This window comes from Pelophylax lessonae (genome assembly GCF_965119305.1).
Source record: "Pelophylax lessonae genome assembly, chromosome: 6".
Taxonomy (NCBI): domain Eukaryota; kingdom Metazoa; phylum Chordata; class Amphibia; order Anura; family Ranidae; genus Pelophylax; species Pelophylax lessonae.
The window spans coordinates 39278618-39296809 of NC_138773.1; the positions used below are offsets into that span (position 1 = coordinate 39278618).

General features: G+C 44.2%; 1 protein-coding gene across 1 annotated transcript in view; it reads left to right on the forward strand.

Annotated features, from left to right (window-relative positions):
* Positions 1–18192, forward strand: part of LOC309558539 (uncharacterized protein) — a 118249-nt gene that overhangs the window by 39840 nt on the left and 60217 nt on the right. Inside the window, exon 5 of the mRNA XM_082261618.1 lies at positions 2293–2643. Coding sequence (XP_082117744.1) covers positions 2293–2643 — 351 coding nt within the window. The remainder of the gene's footprint in view (positions 1–2292; positions 2644–18192) is intronic.

Genomic DNA, 18192 nt, shown 5'->3' on the forward strand with positions numbered 1-18192 from the left:
GTGTGTGTATGTATGTTACTTTTAATCCTGACCCCCCATTCCTGTACTGTCAGAACTGCTTTTTAGGGCTTGTTTCTGATAGCAGCAAGGGCTGCTGCTCCTTTGAAAATCAATCCTTGTTTAGATCACTTTTCAGAGGCATTTGGCAGGCAGTAAAGAGGCAATATGTTGCTTCTCACCTTCTGTTTTAAGCCCGGAAATGCAGCACCACCACACCGCAACCATGCACACAGTTGCAGGGTGGTTGCAGTGCAGCCCCATTCACTCTGGGTATACCTCCAGCTGCAGCCACCACATGTGTACATCCCCAGATGCTGCCTCTGCAGCTAAATGGGGAGCAGATGAGGGTAGTAAAGACAGATCAACCATGTGGTTTTACTGCCCCTCCAGCCTGACATGTGAACAAGCCCTGTGTGGATGTGTGCTGCGTGTGGGGCTTCAGTGGGCTTCCCTACCAGCAGAAATGCAGGGAAAGAAGTCCCTGACCCTTTTTTTAAACTTGTTCCGCACCCAAAGCACCCCATGTTTGCCAAAGTGTGTGGTGCCAATAAGAATTAATGGCACCCCTAAAGAGCAGAGCATTTGTCTGTGTGTCAGGAACGAGCACGATTCTGCGCGTGTTCTGCGATACACAGTAACATGAATCAAACCTTGGGCAGGGGTGCCTCAAGACTGAAAATACTTTTCAAGGGCGCCCCGACTGAAAAAAGGTTGAGAAACACTGTGGTAGCCTACCTGCACAGTACGCGCATCGCGCGCAGTCAAATACGAGAATTGTGTAACTATTCTCATTGGTCTGCCGCGCCGCGGTCCACGCGATCTTGACATCTTAATTGATCAAGCAGTCAACCAATAAAGTGAAATAGATCCTGAACGCGACGCGACGACGGGTCACTATTGAAATTTCCCCCACCCCAATGCCCATTGTCTCGTAACCGGATGTTCATATCGTTGATTTTAACAATAGCGTAGAGCTGCACTTATATTTAAAGCGCGCACCGTTTTGTAATCGAGCGAAATGAAACCCCATGTCACACCGCTTTCTTATCCCCCGCAGCCTTCATACCAGTGGAAGCTGTATACATTTGCGATCTATATCCTGTTACTCTGAAATGATGACACACAGTGCATTGTTAAGTCTAAAGCAAATGCAGATAGCTCTGACGTCGGTCGAACTAAGGATCTTCATGTGTCTTCGCCTGCTGTCAAAACAGGGGGGATATTGTCTGAAAGATATTGTACAGGGGGACATATTGTTCGGGGGGATGTTGTCCCCGGGGGATATTATCCGGGAAGATGTTGTCCAGGGGGGATAATGTCCGGGGGGATATTGTCCGGGGGGATATTGTCCGGGGGGATATTGTCCTAGAACAGGGGGGATATTGTCCTAGAACAGGGGGGATATTGTCTAGGGGGATATTGTCCAGGGAGGATATTGTCCGGGGGGATATTGTCCCGGGGGGATATTATCCGGGGGGATTATGTCCAGGGGGGATATTATCCGGGGGGATAATGTCCGGGGGATATTGTCCGGGGGCATATTGTCTGGGGGCATATTGTCCGGGGGCATATTGTCCGGGGGCATATTGTCCGGGGGGATATTGTCCTAGAATCCTATAATAGGTGGGCAGTTTTAGTATAAATTAAGCTGAATTAAAGACTAACCTTTCCTGAGAGCCCATACAGTTTCCAAAAAACAAAAAGACAAAAATATATTTCATTACAGTTTTTTGAGAATATTTGGAAATTGGTAAATAAAAGGAGTGATTTTTTTCAAATATAGAATCACCTTGTGCTGAATGGACCGAGCAAATGGTGTGGAGCAAAGTTGACCAGATGACGACCAAGGTTTCTCATAATATCTATTTGTTGGTCGCTGGTGTGGTAAAGTGGTTCTAAACCTCAGATATGAAATATGAACAAATATATCCCTCTATAGTGTGTACTTTTAAGTGTCATTTTTGTCCACTGTCTCGTTCCCCTGCTATCAGCATGAGTCAATTAAAAAAAAAAATACTTTTCCTGACACCAAGAGAAAAATGGTGACAGGGGAGGGACCAAATTGTTTCATCTCTGTGTATCACCTGAAGCCAGTCACTTCGCTGGGTATATGTGAGGGTTTACAGCCACTTTAGGTCATCCTGGTGTCCTTGCAGCCTTGCTTAATTATCAATATGTAAGTTATAATGTGTAAATTTGGGAATTTTTATATGGTTTGAAAACATAAGAGTTGTAATTTTCATGTAAAGGAAAAAAAATAACTGAGTGCATTCTTAATCAATGCATTTGCAGATAAAGGAGTTTTCACAATAATGGACATTGAAGGTCCTACCAAGCTGATAGCTGGAGAAGAAACATCTCTATACAGTAAAGTCACCAATTGCCCAGAGAACACGAGTGTTACTTGGCTGGAGAAGAGAGGAGGACAAGTCAATGAGATCCCAGAGTCCCATGGAGGAGATAAGGAGGAAGAAGAGAGACTGATGGGCACACAGTATGGGATCATATCATGCAGAGAGGGACCAAACTACACATCATCACTGAAGTTCAGACCCAGTGTGACCAAAGATGTGACCTTCATCTGTAGATATAGCTGGGGGAAAGAGAAGAAAGAGAAAACATTTCACTGCAGAGCAATTTATGGTGAGTAATCTCTATTACATCCATGGCTTTTGTTCATTGTTGTGTATAATTGTGGGATTGTGTTAAAACAGGAAAAATACCATCCAATCACCAAAGTTCACTGTTTATACCCTGTTGTTTTTAAAAGGGTCATGTCAAGCAAAACCAAATAACTTAAAGTTGTATTTTAATTAGGGATATTTTTCCATCTGACTTTTTTTTTCTTTAAAAAGGAAATCCATAAAAGTTTCCATGAACAGATATAGAGGGCTACGTTAATGGTAATGGGGGCGCAATAACGCGTCGAGCGTCATTGCGTCATTTCCGCTTTGTTGGAACCCACTTCCGGTTGTTGGAATGCATAGCGTTCCGGAAGCGTGCCATCCACCTAGAAATTTGGAAATAATGGCTTAGACATTGCCTGTATTACTGCTACCTTTGTGAGTACGTTTTTTGGAATAAATTTATTGATTTTAAAACGTTATTTCACTATGTGAGCCCTTTCTCTTCCCTATACATCTTGGATATATCTTTTTACAGTATGTACACCATCTACTACTACTGGGGTCCATTACTGGATGAGCTACATCCCCTAGAATCTAGAAAGATTTATCACCCCCGTGGGGGTTCCTATATCTGGTGAGTGTGGTCCCAATAGTGAGGGGAGCACAAGAGTGTCTTCACTTGCACCAGTCACGTTTGAAGAACACCAAGATTTTTTTTTTTAAACAAAGCTTTTTATTCATTTATGTTCACTCATATGGACTGTTTTTTTTTTAATTACACTGAGTCACCTTTCACATGTCACTTTATCTTTTTTCAGCTATACATTTGATCCATTACTTAGGACTTATAAGATCACTAGTTTAGTGGTGGTTTATTTACACTATATGTCACCAATTTATGCACATTTGTCACTTTTTGATATCTAATATATATTTGGAAGTGCTGATCACCATATCCTTATTTAATAATTTTTTGTCACGAAGTGAATTAATTATTGCACTTTGACATTTTTAGGGTCCTTTCACACGAATGATCCGATCAGATCTGCCTGCCTCCATGCATCTCTATGGTGTAGTGGATGTCAGCGGAGACATCTCCACTGACACCCACTGCTATCCGATCCGATCCTGTCCGTGAAATCCGGACGGATGTAAACCCTATTTTCCATCTGTCCAGCGGATCGGATGGGATCGGATGAGAATGGAAAGGCGGTCCATTCTCATCCGATCTCCCCATAGAGGACAGCAGACTCTGTCAGTGGATGCGGACCATGTGAAAAGACCCTTAAGCTTGTTTTTGTTTAAGCAAATATTGTTGATTCATTTATAATTGATTTGATATATGGTTTATCACTATACACTTGATGATTTAATTTTAGGCAGCGCCATATACCTTCCCCCATTACCATTTACTTTATATACCCCCTTGTGGGACTATATATGTATACAAGGTAGACTGCAGCTAGATTATTATATCCTCAGCGCAGATTTTTTATTATATTAGGGGAATATGTGTCCCACTGCCACCCTTGTATCCTTTGCTGGAAACATTGTAGAGAAGTCTTGGCTGTCCCAGTAGTTGAGCTGTTTCCTGCAGTTTCCAGCCATCTCTGAAGTCTCAAAACGCCAAACAAGCAAAATCCCATTTATTTCAATGGCCCCTGTTCACATCTGAACGTTTTGTCGCCTGAAGCAAAACTCCTGAATTTCAAAAATTACTTTTTTGGCAGATTACAAACGTTTTTGCTAGATGTCAATGCCTGCCTCCAAACACCTGAAAAAAGCCCCCAAAAAACGCCTGAAAACGATACGCTCAAAGCCTAAATATGGAAAAACACAGAATATTTGGGGCTGATTTACTTATGGCACTTTTCCACTGCAAGTACCGGCTCGGCTCCACTTGGCCCTACTTGGCTCGGTTTGGTTTTCCACTGCATGGTACCACATGGTACGGTGTTGGAATGGTTCGGTACGGTTCGGTACGGTTTGCTTTTCCACTAATAGTAAGTGGGTGGGATAACAACGATTCTCTGACCAATCAGTGGCTAGTAGTGACAATCAAGGCTGCATGCAAAGGATTGTGGGATATGGTATCGGTACGGCCCTCTTGGAACCCCAACCTAGGTGGTACTGTTTAAGCGAGCCGTACCGTTCGGTTCCATGTAGTGGAAAAACGCCGCCATACCGTACCGTACCGAACCGTTCCAACACCGTACCATACGGTACCATGCAGTGGAAAAGCGCAAAAGCGAGCCGAACCATTCGGTTCCATGCAGTGGAAAAGCGCCATTAGTTTAACTAAGGCAAAACTTTTTTTATTAGTTTTGGACAGATTGGAGATAGATTAGCACCCCTATCAGGTTTTTATTGTTGTCTGTGTCGTTGATAGGGAGATTCACCCTTTCTATTTGTCCTGTTTAATGTTATCAATGAAAGTGAAAGAAAATCCCAAATTTTGGGTTTTTGCCAGAAAAGTAATAGAGGGGAAATCCACCAATGGGAACAATGATTCTGGTGACCTGGGGTTTCCCAAGGGATTATTTTTATTTGTAGGGATTTCCTCCTACTTCCTGTTCTGGGGCAAGAAAAGAAGGTAAAACTCCCCAATGACAAAGTTGTCTTTATTATTGTTGGAAGAACAGTATTTATATCTGTGTGTCTGTGTTTTTTTTTTTCTACTTTCATTCTATATTTGACGATCATAAGGCCCCATGCACACGGGACGTTTTTAACGCCGCTGTAAGTAGTGTCAGGCGTTTTCTTTTTGCAGCCTAAAAACGCACCTCCATGTTATTCTATGGCCTCATGCACACTCAGACGTTTTTGAGCTGTAAGTGGCCTAGGCGTTTTTAAGCTGCAACAAGAACCCATGACCTGCGCGTTCTGAGGACCAGCGTTAGAGCGTTAAAAACGCCTGACGCTGCTAAAGGCTGAATAACGTTGCTATAATGTTGCTTAACGTACGTTAAGCCACGTTGTACGTTTTTTTTTTCTTCCATTCAAAATCAATGGTTCCCTATGGGAGCCTATTGATTTGAATGGAGGTCGCACCGCAACACCGCAAGTCGGATCCGACTTGCGGGGCGACTTGCGCTGTGAGAATCTTGAGGGGGAACTCCACGCCAAAATGGGAAAAAAACGCCGTGGGGTCCCCCCCAGGTTCCAAACCAGGCCCTTCGCGTCTGGTATGGAATTTGAGGGTAGCCTTATGCCGAAAAAACAGCGTGGGGTCCGCCCCAAAATCCATACCAAACCCTTATCCGAGCATGCAGCCCGGCAGGCCAGGAAAGGGGAGGGGACGAGCGAGCGGCCCCACCCCCCCTGGACCACACCAGGCCACATGCCCTCAACATGGGGGGGTGTTGGTGCTTTGGGGCAGGGGGGACTCTGCACCCCCCACCTCAAAGCACCTTGCCCCCATGTTGATGAGGACAAGGGCCTCATCCCCACAACCCTGGCCGGTGGTTGTGGGGGTCTGCGGGCAGGGGTCTCATCGGAATCTGGAAGCCCCCTTTAACAAGGGGGCCGCCCAGATCCCGGACCCCCTCCCTATGTGAATGGGTATGGGGTACACTGTACCCATACTCATTCACCACATAAAAGGCAGTGTATGGAAATAATGACAGGAGACGTTTTGGAAAGTTTATTAAAAATCTTCATCCGGCTCTTCTTGTCTTCTCCTCTCCGGGGTCTTCTGCTCTTTTGCGGTCCGCTCTTCTTGTGTTCTTCTCTCCGGGGTCTTCTGCTCTTTTGCTGTCGCTCTTCTTGTCTTCTCCTCTCCGGGGTCTTCTGCTCTTTTGCTGTCCGCTCTTCTTGTGTTCTTCTCTCCGGGGTCTTCTGCTCTTTTGCTGTCCCCTCTTCTTTTCTTCTCCTCTCCGGTCTTCTGCTCTTTTGCTGTCGGCTCTTCTTCCTCCGGTCCTCCTCCGACGATGTCTCCGCTGATTATGCCGGTCTCCGGAGCTTATTATATAGCCATTAGGGGCGTGACCCCGATGACGTCATCGGGAGGCCCCGCCCCCTCGTGTCACAGACGACGTCTTATGTGACATGAGGGGGCGGGGCCTCCCGATGACATCATCGGGGTCACGCCCCTAATGGCTATATAATAAGCTGCAGAGACCGGAGACCGGCATAACCAGCGGAGACATCGTCGGAGGAGGACCGGAGGAAGAAGAGCCGACAGCAAAAGAGCAGAAGACCGGAGAGGAGAAGAAAAGAAGAGAGGACAGCAGAAGAGGGGACAGCAAAAGAGCAGAAGACCCCGGAGAGGAGAAGACAAGAAGAGCCGGATGAAGGTTTTTAATAAACTTTCTAAAACGTCTCCTGTCGTTATTTCCATACACCACCTTTTATGTGGTGAATGAGTAGGGGTACAGTGTACCCCATACCCATTCACATAGGGAGGGGGTCCGGGATCTGGGCTGCCCCCTTGTTAAAGGGGACTTCCAGATTCCGATGAGCCCCCTGCCTGCAGACCCCCACAACCACCGGCCAGGGTTGTGGGGATGAGGCCCTTGTCCTCATCAACATGGGGGCAAGGTGCTTTGAGGTGGGGGGTGCAGAGCTCCCCCTGCCCCAAAGCACCAACACCCCCCCATGTTGAGGGCATGTGGCCTGGTGTGGTCCAGGGGGGGTGGGGCCGCTCGCTCGTCCCCTCCCCTTTCCTGGCCTGCCGGGCTACATGCTCGGATAAGGGTCTGGTATGGATTTTGGGGGGAACCCCACGCCGTTTTTTCGGCATGGGGCTACCCTCAAATTCCATACCAGACTCGAAGGGCCTGGCTTGGAACCTTGAGGGGACCCCCACGCCGTTTTTTTCCCATTTTGGCGTGGAGTTCCCCCTCAAGATTCTCACAGCGCAAGTCGGATCCGACTTGAGGTGTTGCGGTGCGACCTCCATTCAAATCAATAGGCTCCCATAGGGAACCATTGATTTTGAATGGAGGCAGAAAAAAACGCTGCTAAAAGCAACGTGGCAAAACGTCCAATAACGCCAATGGAAAAATCTACTGAAAGCACGTTTTTACAGCTGCTTTTTCCGGCGTCAGAACTAACTTTGACGTACGTTTTTTCTAACGCCCCGTGTGCATGGGGCCTAAAGGTATTTTGTATTTATTTATTTTAACTTGTTGTGTTTTTGATATACCACGTGTCCATGTGTCCTGTGAGGGCTGCTTCCCTTTGACTGCTGTTCTAGTCACCTTTTTTCTTCTGGACCGGAAGGATTTACCCCCTTAATGACCAGGCCATATTTTGCGATTTGGCACTGCATTATTTTAACGGACAATTGCGCGGTCATGCTACGCTGTACCTGAATAAAATTGATGTCCTTTTTTTTCCCACAAACAGAGCTTTCTTTTGGTGGTATTTGATCACCTGTGCGATTTTTATTTTTTGCACTATAAGCAACAAAAGTGCGACAATTCTGAAAAAAAAAACATATTTTTCACATTCTGCTATATAACATTCCCCAAAAAAAATTAAAAATCAAATTTTTTTTAACATTTTAGGCCAGTTTGTTTTCTGCTACATATTTTTGGCAAAATAAAATTGCAATAAGCGTATTTTGATTGGTTTGCGCAAAAGTTATTGTGTCTACTAACTATGGGAAAGATTTGTCATTTTTATTGTTTTTTTTTTTACAAGTAATGGCGGCGATCTACGATATTATGCGGGACTGCGATATTGCGGCGGACAGATCGGACATCTAACTGACATTTTTGACACTTTTGGGGGGACCAGTGACATTACTACAGTAATCAGTGTTAAAAATATGCACTGTTACTGTAATAATGACACTGGTCGGGAAGGGGTTAACAGTGTGGGTGATCAAGGGGTTAAATGTGTACCTAGTGGCTTGTGAAATGACCATAGAGACCTTTAATCCTATATAGAAGGATCACAGGCGCTCTGTGATCATTCCAGAGAAGAACAGTCAGATGTGTTTACAACAGCCGACCGTTCTTCTCTCTCAGCGGGGAGCGATCGCGGGTGTCAGGCGGCAATCAGAGCTTCCTGCCTGCTGCATCAGCTTCCCCGCTGACGAGCGAGGGCGGGAGCGCGCGCTCGCCCCCTAGCTGCCTCCAAGAGACCGACGTAGGTCTACGTCGGTTTGCCTGGGAGAGCCACACTGTCGCAGTAAATACCCGGTGTGTGGTCGGCAACCGGTTAATACATATACTGCAGGGATCGTACTGACTAATCTCATTTTACCTCTTTATTAGCACTAAAAACTGACAGGGGTTCTAATCCTTCTCCACTGTATGAGATAAAATACCGAATGGTTTCATACCGAATGGTTTCATAAGCAAAATAACTCAAATTTCCATAAAATAACTAATTTTCATAAAAAAAAGCTATGGCATTATTTTATCTCAGATTTTAGGAAGAAAACACCTCTTTGTATCTGGCAATACATTTAGAAATTTGAGTAAAAATACCTTTTACAATAAGGTCTATGTATAAAAAAAACAGTATGCTCACAACTGCCACTAAGCACTTGCAGATCGCCCACCGTACATTTACTGTGGCAGGGCGGCGGCTCTGTACCGGATCACGTACCTAGAATGTGATCTGACACTTTCGGGTCTGGGGTGCGCGCTGGCGGTGACCCACTTCTGCTGTGATTCTATGTAGGTTGTGGTGCCTCAAGACAGGTATGGGATTTTAAGGGCAGGAGTAAATGAGGTAGGCAATAGTTGTGCAAATAGATAAAATTTATTACACAATGTATTGGTTATATACAAGGATAAGGGTGAATTAATGGGTAGAGTCCCATTGTGCCAGTGAAGAGGAAATGATAAAGTGTGTTACACGTGATAAATAAGTGACTTGAAAATAGGTAGTAGGTGGTCCTGCTCTGCTGTTCCTCGTGTCAAATGACAGGGGTGGATGCAGAGAAGGGGCCTGATCGGTAATCCGACATGTTTCGGCCTATTGCGGCCTTTATCAAGGATATGTCACCGATTCTAAGAATAATCAAAAATAAATAAAATATCAATCCATGGCATTATGTACTGTAGTTCAAGATACAATTTACACCGAGTGTAGCTTAACATACATTTTTGTCCACTTCCTAAGGTAATGCCTCCCCAAAGTTTCTCCAGGTGCTGCAGGAACAGTATGCTGAATTGGGTGAGAGAGGTAATTGACTGAATATTGGAGGAGAGGGAATTAAGGGGTTCTCATCAAGTAAGGGTTAATAATGTTTATTTACTTCTTGGACAGCGTTTTCTGGTCCAAGGATCCAATGTGGTTGAGGTTACAAATTTCCACATTGATGGAGATCGTCTATAGTGGTAGGGTATATTGTAAGAGGGCAAAGTATGTAAGTAGGGTACATAGAGAAAATTCCAAGTAAGTTGGCAATTAGAAAAAGGAAAAAGGAAGGTAGCCTTGGTAGGGAGATATGTGATGATCTCCTCCAAGGCTGAACTTACGTTTTGTGAGAAAGATTTCAATGTAGTATAGCAGCATATTAGCTCCAGGTCCGGCTTCTCCCTCGGTCCGGGAGAGACTGAAGGACTTGGAGTGTTCCCCGGCCTTTTAAGGCTGTCGCGCATGCGCAGTGGTGCGTTGTGTGACGCCCATAGGCAGAGTCCGTGACGCTGTATGAAGTGCGCCTGCGTGTAGCAGGAACTGCATCCCTTGTAACCGTGCGGACGCGCCCGTGCGGCCGCCGACACGGAGTAGAAGCCGAGGTCCCTGCTAGGGATGAGGAAGGTGCAAGACCAACCAATCGGTTTAAAAGTGCCCCGATCCAAAAGGGGATTCGGGGCTTTCCGTGCCGGGAGCTCCTGGGGTCTTGGGGTAGAGGCAAAAAAGAGGTGGATTTGCAAAAAGAAACATATCATAAGGTGGTACACTGTGCAACAGTGTAATCGCTTATTCATACACAATATAAAAGGGGTCAATATTCAAGGCATAATGTATAAAGGTTGCAGCAATATAATAACAAGAAGAAATTCTGTGGGAGGGTATGGATGGGTCAGGGGAAGAATATGGTCGGGTGTCACCAATTGGTTGTACGGTGATGTATGGGAGATTGAATAATGAAATGATATTGTATTGGGGGGCCTGTATGGTCAGAGTGGGGTCAAGAATTGGAAGGGTTGTATGAATGTGGGAAAAGGTCGGTTGAACCATTCATACACTCTGGAATTTGGAAATTATGAAAAAATTGTCTGGGGGGGAGGTTTCTGGTTCAGGTGAAGAGTTTTAGTCTTTTTTCCCTGACGAGAAGCCCTGGAGAAATGGACGAAAGCTTTGTGCTTCATTTAACCCAGGTGGAATAGTGGCTTTGAGTCGTGAGATCCAGCGCATTTCCAATTGTAGCAAAGTTTTGTTCCAGTCGCCGCCTCGTAACGGGATGTGAATCCTGTCCAAGGCCATGAAATTGATTTTTGGCATTTTATAGTTGTGATAGTTCCTTACGTGTCTGCCCAATGGGACATAAAAGTTGCCAACGTGCATGGTCTGAAGATGTTGGTTCACCCGTTTTCCAAACTCCTGTCGGGTCTTCCCTATATAGAAAGACCCGCATTCACAAGTCATCATGTAAACTATTCCCCTGGTTTTGCAATTACAAAAGTGTTTTGGTCGAAATGGGTCTCCATTTGGTAAAATAATATTGGTCGTTTGACGTATAACATAACATTGGGCACAGCACCCGCAGGGGAAAGTGCCTTTAGTTCTGCAGGGGTCTTTTTTAGATCCTTCTTTAAATTCGCTGTGTACTAATTGTTGTTGTAGGGAGCCTGCCTTTCTAAAGGTGATGGGTGGATATTGAGGTAAAAGCTTGGAAGTGCTCAGTTCTTCCATAAGGATGGACCAGTTTTTTGTGAGGATATTTCTAATTTGCTGGTGTTCGTTGGTGAATCTGATAATTATCCGGGTGTCGGGTTCAGTTTTAGTTGGTTCCTTGTTCTTAAAGAGGAGTGTTTCTCTGTCTTTTTGGTTGGCACGATTGAATGCCTTGCGTAATGATGTTTTGGTATAGCCTAATAATCTACTGGTCAATGCGTTAGCTTCCATTTGGAAATGGGCTGGGTCTGTACAATTTCTCTTCAGCCTGAGGTATTGGCTGTAGGGTATGGAGTTGATTAGGGGTTGTGGGTGAAAGCTGGAGGCATGGAGAATGGAATTGCCTGCTGTATCTTTTCTGTATAAGGTGGTGGAAATTTTGCCCGTGGGGTCTTTATATATTAAGGTGTCGAGGAAGGATACTTGTTGTCTACTATAAGTCGTTGTGAAGAACATATTGTGTTTGTTTTGGTTCATCCTGGTTAGTAGTTCTTGTATCATATGTTCCGGCCCGTTCCATACAACCAATATATCGTCGATATATCTTTGCCATATAAGAATCTTGTCAGCGTAGATGGTATTTTCCTCTTTCGATAGGAATTCTTGCTTCCATGAGCCTAAATAGATATTTGCATAAGAGGGGGCGCAGTTGGTTCCCATCGCTACCCCACATGTTTGGATGTAGTAGTTGCCACCAAAAGAAAAGACTTTATGATTGGGTATGTATTGTAACATATCAATAATGAATTTATTGAAGTTTTGGTCACGTTCACTGTGGCATTGGAATGTCTTTTCAACTGTCTGTAGCCCTTTGGTATGGGGTATGTTATTATACAAAGATTCAACGTCGATCGTAATTAGGTAGGTTTCTTCTGGTATAATGATATCATTAAGTATTCTGAGGAGGTGGAGAGTGTCTTGAGTATATGATGGTAGTTCTTTAACATAAGGACGTAAGTATCTGTCTATTACCTTACTCATAGACTCAGATATGCTTCCGTTGCCCGAAATGATTGGTCTTCCGGGTGGATCTTCAAGATTCTTGTGTAGTTTAGGTAACGCATACAGTGTGGGTGTTTTCGGATGTGGTGTCCTTATATATTCCCACAGCGTTTGAGAGATGATGCCTTCCTTAAATGCGTTGTCGACTTTTGAGTAGAAGATTTGATCGTATGATTTTATCATTATGGGGAGGATCTTCTTGTAGCATTTTGTGTTTGAAAGTATTGTGTGGCACATGTTTTTGTATTTTTCTTTGCTCATAACTACTACATTTCCTCCTTTATCTGAAGGCTTGATAATGATGTCATCATTGTCTCTAAGTTCTTGAAGAGCTTGTTTTTGTTTATTTGTTAAATTTGACACATGTTTTTTCTCTTTGATTGATTCTATGTCTTTGGTGGTTTGTCGCACGAACAATGCGATAGCAGGGTTAATGTTGAGGGATGGGAATTTTTTGGATTTCTTTTTGAAGGATGGTTGGTCAGAGGTTGTTTCTAGCTCATCATTGTCGGATTCTTTGTCTGATTCAGTTGGGTCGTCCCAATCGTCTAAGTCGCTTTCCTGGAGTAATAGATTAAGGTCACGGATGGCTCTGAACTCAGCTGCTGTAAATGTTGGTGTGGCTTGTGCTGGTTGAGGTTGTTTTTGGTAGAAGGTTTTTAGTAGTAAATTTCTGGCAAATAAATTAACGTCTTTAATGGTTTCAAATCTATCAAGGCTGGTATTTGGACAAAAGGAGAGTCCTAAGGATAGCACTTCTTTTTGATCATCCGTCAGAGTGTGGGATGATAGATTTATGACCGTTTTTCTTCCTCCTGTTTCTTCTCCGATTGATGTTTTTTTGGGGGTTTTTGATTCGTTTTCCCTAAAAAAAACCCTTGTTGTTTGGGGTCCACTTTTGATCTTGTAAAGATGTTGTGAGGTTTAAGGGGTGGATTCATGTTCCCCGAGTGTGTTCCTTATTCTTCTGTTGGGTTTGTTTCTTGGGGTCCTGTTTCTTGGGTATTTCCATCGTCTGTTCTGTGTTGAGGTTCATATTGTTTTGGAGCTTCTATTTTTGTATTGTTCCGGGCCAGAGTTGTATGAGGACGAATCCGAGGAATAGTAGGGTTGTCCTGTTCTGTCTGTGGATCTACCGTATTGGGTTCTACGGTTTGAACGTTGATTGGACCATCTGTAGGCCCTGCCTTGTGCAAAGGCGTTCTTGTCGCGCCAATATTTTCTTTCTTTTTTCCGGAGAATGTCTTTTCCATATTCTTCTAGGTGCGATTTGAGTTTGTTTTCCTGTTCGCTGTATAGTTGGACCTTTTTGAGGGGGGTTAATTGTTCGTAGGTCTTTTTGATGTCAAGGTCTAAGGATTTAATTTGTCTTAGGTATTCTTCTTGCAAAAGAATCATTAAATTCCGAGAGCATTCATTTAGTTGGTTTTCCCATTCTTTCTTGAGTTGTGTCGTAACATTTTCCATGGTGGGAAAAATTTGGATTCTTAATCCTACAGGGTTGATTTTCTCGCTAATGTAACGTTCAAATGTCTTGATGTGCCAGTGTAGCGCTGATTTCCTCTCCAGATGTCTTTGGAGTGTCCTAAATAGCGCCAGAATGTCCGATTCCGTTTGTTCTTTAACTTTAAAGCTGGTCTGGATACCCGACATGAGGGTCTCCCACTCATCACCAACCAGGTCTCCCACATTCTTTTCTTCTTCTTCTGTCATCCTTTCTGGCTAAGAGAAAGGTATGGATTGAAAGCAGGCAAAACAAGGTCTTCCTTAAACTGTGGTAAATTCCACAGTGAAAGCTATGTTTGCCCGGTATTAGTAAGTTTGGTGCTTGCTGCTTAGCAACCAAAGAATAGGGTTACATAAAAGGTTGTAGTATTTCCAGAGATCCGAGAGGACGTGGATGTGTTATCCATCCGGGGTATTGGTTGAAAAATAGGTTTTTGGATCTTACATTGGAAGGTTAATAGTAGTTTCTGCCACCATCCCAAGAAGATTGTTTGTAGGTTGTGGTGCCTCAAGTCAGGTATGGGATTTTAAGGGCAGGAGTAAAGGAGGTAGGCAATAGTTGTGCAAATAGATAAAATTTATTACACAATGTATTGGTTATATACAAGGATAAGGGTGAATTAATGGGTAGAGTCCCATTGTGCCAGTGAAGAGGAAATGATAAAGTGTGTTACACATGATAAATAAGTGACTTGAAAATAGGTAGTAGGTGGTCCTGCTCTGCTGTTCCTCGTGTCAAATGACAGGGGTGGATGCAGAGAAGGGGCCTGATCGGTAATCCGACATGTTTCGGCCTATTGCGGCCTTTATCAAGGATATGTCACCGATTCTAAGAATAATCAAAAATAAATAAAATATCAATCCATGGCATTATGTACTGTAGTTCAAGATACAATTTACACCGAGTGTAGCTTAACATACATTTTTGTCCACTTCCTAAGGTAATGCCTCCCCAAAGTTTCTCCAGGTGCTGCAGGAACAGTATGCTGTATTGGGTGAGAGAGGTAATTGACTGAATATTGGAGGAGAGTGATTGCTGTGATTCTAAACAGGAGCCCTGAAGCGGGTACCGTGGACTCGATGTCCGTCATTACCTGCTGATTACCCAGGGATTAGACAGAATGACAATCTGCCTATGTAAACAAGGCAGATCATCATTCTGTCAGAAGGGAAGGCATGGATCCTGTGTGTCTGCTAAGCAGGAACACAAACCTTTGCCTTCCCCTAGTCAAAGCACCTCCCCACAGTGAGTTAGCACAACCTAGGCACACAGCTAACCGTTTGATCGCCCCTGATGTTAACCCCTTCCTGACAGTGTCATTTGTACAGTGACAGTGCATATTTTAGCACTGATCACTATTTTATTGAAATTAAACAAAATAATTAAAAAGTGTTTTTTTCTGCCTAAACTAATAGTGTTGAGCGAACACGGACTGTATTATTCGTGTTCGTACCGAATAATTGGATTTTTTTTACCCGAACACGGACACGGACACTTTACTGTATGTTCGGGTAAAAATCCGTGTTCGGTCGTTTTATTTCCGGGTTTTGCATGCTTTGGCGCTCTTTTCATGGCGGGCTTTCAACAGCCAATCAACAATCGTTTAACTGGTGTGCCTTAAGCCATCCCAGCCATGCCTGCAAATGTCTTAGTAGCTGTGATTGGCCGTCTGAAGCATGTGACCAAGTCTTTATAAGTTCGAGGCAGCCGCCGCAGCAGCGTCATTCTGCTGCTTAGCTAAGGGACAGAGCACACATCAATGTGCTGGCTGCTGATTAGGGAAAGATAGGCAGGAAAAAACCATTTGTGTCCGGATAGAATTGAGGGACAGGTCGGAGTGTTTAGGCAGGGCGAGTTGTAGGCATTTTAGGGATAGAGTCTGCTGAATTATAGGGTCAGTGTCTTCTACAAACTACAATCGATATTGCTGTGTGGGGGGTGGGGTGAATCTGCACTCAATCCTGATCTACGATCTCTTCTCAATCCTGTTAGGGACAGAGTCTGCTGAATTTTAGGGAAACTGTGTTCTACAAACTACAATCGATATTGCTGTGTGGTGTGGGATTGGAGATAGGCAGGTGTCAGTGATCCACATCCATTTTTCTGTGTGTGAGCTGCAGTGAACACAATCTTTTTGGGCTGCAGTGAACACAATCTTTTTGGGCTGCAGTGAACACAATCTTTTTGGGGTGCAGTGAACAAAATCTTTTTGGGGTGCAGTGAACACAATCTTTGTGGGGTGCAGTGAACAAAATCCTTTGTGGGGTGCAGTGAACACAATCTTTTTGGGGTGCAGTGAACAAAATCCTTTTTGGGGTGCAGTGAACAACATCCTTTTTGGGGTGCAGTGAACACAATCTTTTTGGGGTGCAGTGAACAAAATCCTTTGTGGGGTGCAGTGAACACAATCTTTTTGGGGTGCAGTGAACACAATCTTTTTGGGGTGGAGTGAACAACATCCTTTTTGGGGTGCAGTGAACAAAATCCTTTTTGGGGTGCAGTGAACAAAATCATTTTTGGGGTGCAGTGAACACAATCTTTTTGGGGTGCAGTGAACACAATCTTTGTGGGGTGCAGTGAACACAATCTTTTTGGGGTGGAGTGAACAACATCCTTTTTGGGGTGCAGTGAACAACATCCTTTTTGGGGTGCAGTGAACACAATCTTTGTGGGGTACAGTGAACAGAATCTTTGTGGGGTGCAGTGAACACAATCTTTGGGGGGTACAGTGAACACAATCTTTTTGGGGTGCAGTGAACACAATCTTTGTGGGGTGCAGTGAACACAATCTTTTTGGGGTGGAGTGAACAAAATCATTTTTGGGGTGCAGTGAACAACATCCTTTTTGGGGTGCAGTGATCAAAATCCTTTTTGGGGTGCAGTGAACACAATCTTTTTGGGGTGCAGTGAACAAAATCCTTTGTGGGGTGCAGTGAACAGAATCTTTGTGGGGTGCAGTGAACACAATCTTTGGGGGGGTACAGTGAACACAATCTTTTTGGGGTGCAGTGAACACAATCTTTGTGGGGTACAGTGAACAGAATCTTTGTGGGGTGCAGTGAACACAATCTTTGGGGGGTACAGTGAACACAATCTTTTTGGGGTGCAGTGAACACAATCTTTGGGGGGTACAGTGAACACAATCTTTTTGGGGTGCAGTGAACACAATCTTTGTGGGGTGCAGTGAACACAATCTTTGGGGGGGTACAGTGAACACAATCTTTTTGGGGTGCAGTGAACAACATCCTTTTAGGGTGCAGTGAACACAATCTTTGTGGGGTGCAGTGAACAACATCCTTTTAGGGTGCAGTGAACACAATCTTTGTGGGGTACAGTGAACAGAATCTTTGTGGGGTGCAGTGAACACAATCTTTGGGGGGTACAGTGAACACAATCTTTGTGAGGTGCAGTGAACACAATCTTTGTGGGGTGCAGTGAACACAATCATTGTGGGGTGCAGTGAACTCAATCTTTGTGGGGTACAGTGAACACAATCTCATACTTCTGAAGATTTGAGGGTGCTGCCTGTTCCATACTCCCCCTACTCCTCATCTAGCCTTTTAGGGGTACAAACAATAGTAATTGGGGCCTAGTGTGGTTGTGTACGTGTGATATACATACACTTTTTTTGGATCATATTTTCTATTCCGCTATTTAATCAAAAACCTTTGGGGATCAGTTAAATTGGGGGATAGTCTGTGTTGGTACGTGTGAGAGAGATCCACCTTTCCAAGTTGTTGGGGTTCATCTCATACTTCTGAAGGTTTGAGGGTGCTGCCTGTTCCATACTCCCCCTACTCCTAGCCTTTTAGGGGTACAAACAATAGTAATTGGGGCCTAGTGTGGTTGTGTACGTGTGATATACATACACTTTTTTTGGATCATATTTTCTATTCCGCTATTTAATCAAAAACCTTTGGGGATCAGTTAAATTGGGGGATAGTCTGTGTTGGTACGTGTGAGAGAGATCCACCTTTCCAAGTTGTTGGGGTTCATCTCATACTTCTGAAGGTTTGAGGGTGCTGCCTGTTCCATACTCCCCCTACTCCTAGCCTTTTAGGGGTACAAACAATAGTAATTGGGGCCTAGTGTGGTTGTGTACGTGTGATATACATACACTTTTTTTGGATCATATTTTCTATTCCGCTATTTAATCAAAAACCTTTGGGGATCAGTTAAATTGGGGGATAGTCTGTGTTGGTACGTGTGAGAGAGATCCACCTTTCCAAGTTGTTGGGGTTCATCTCATACTTC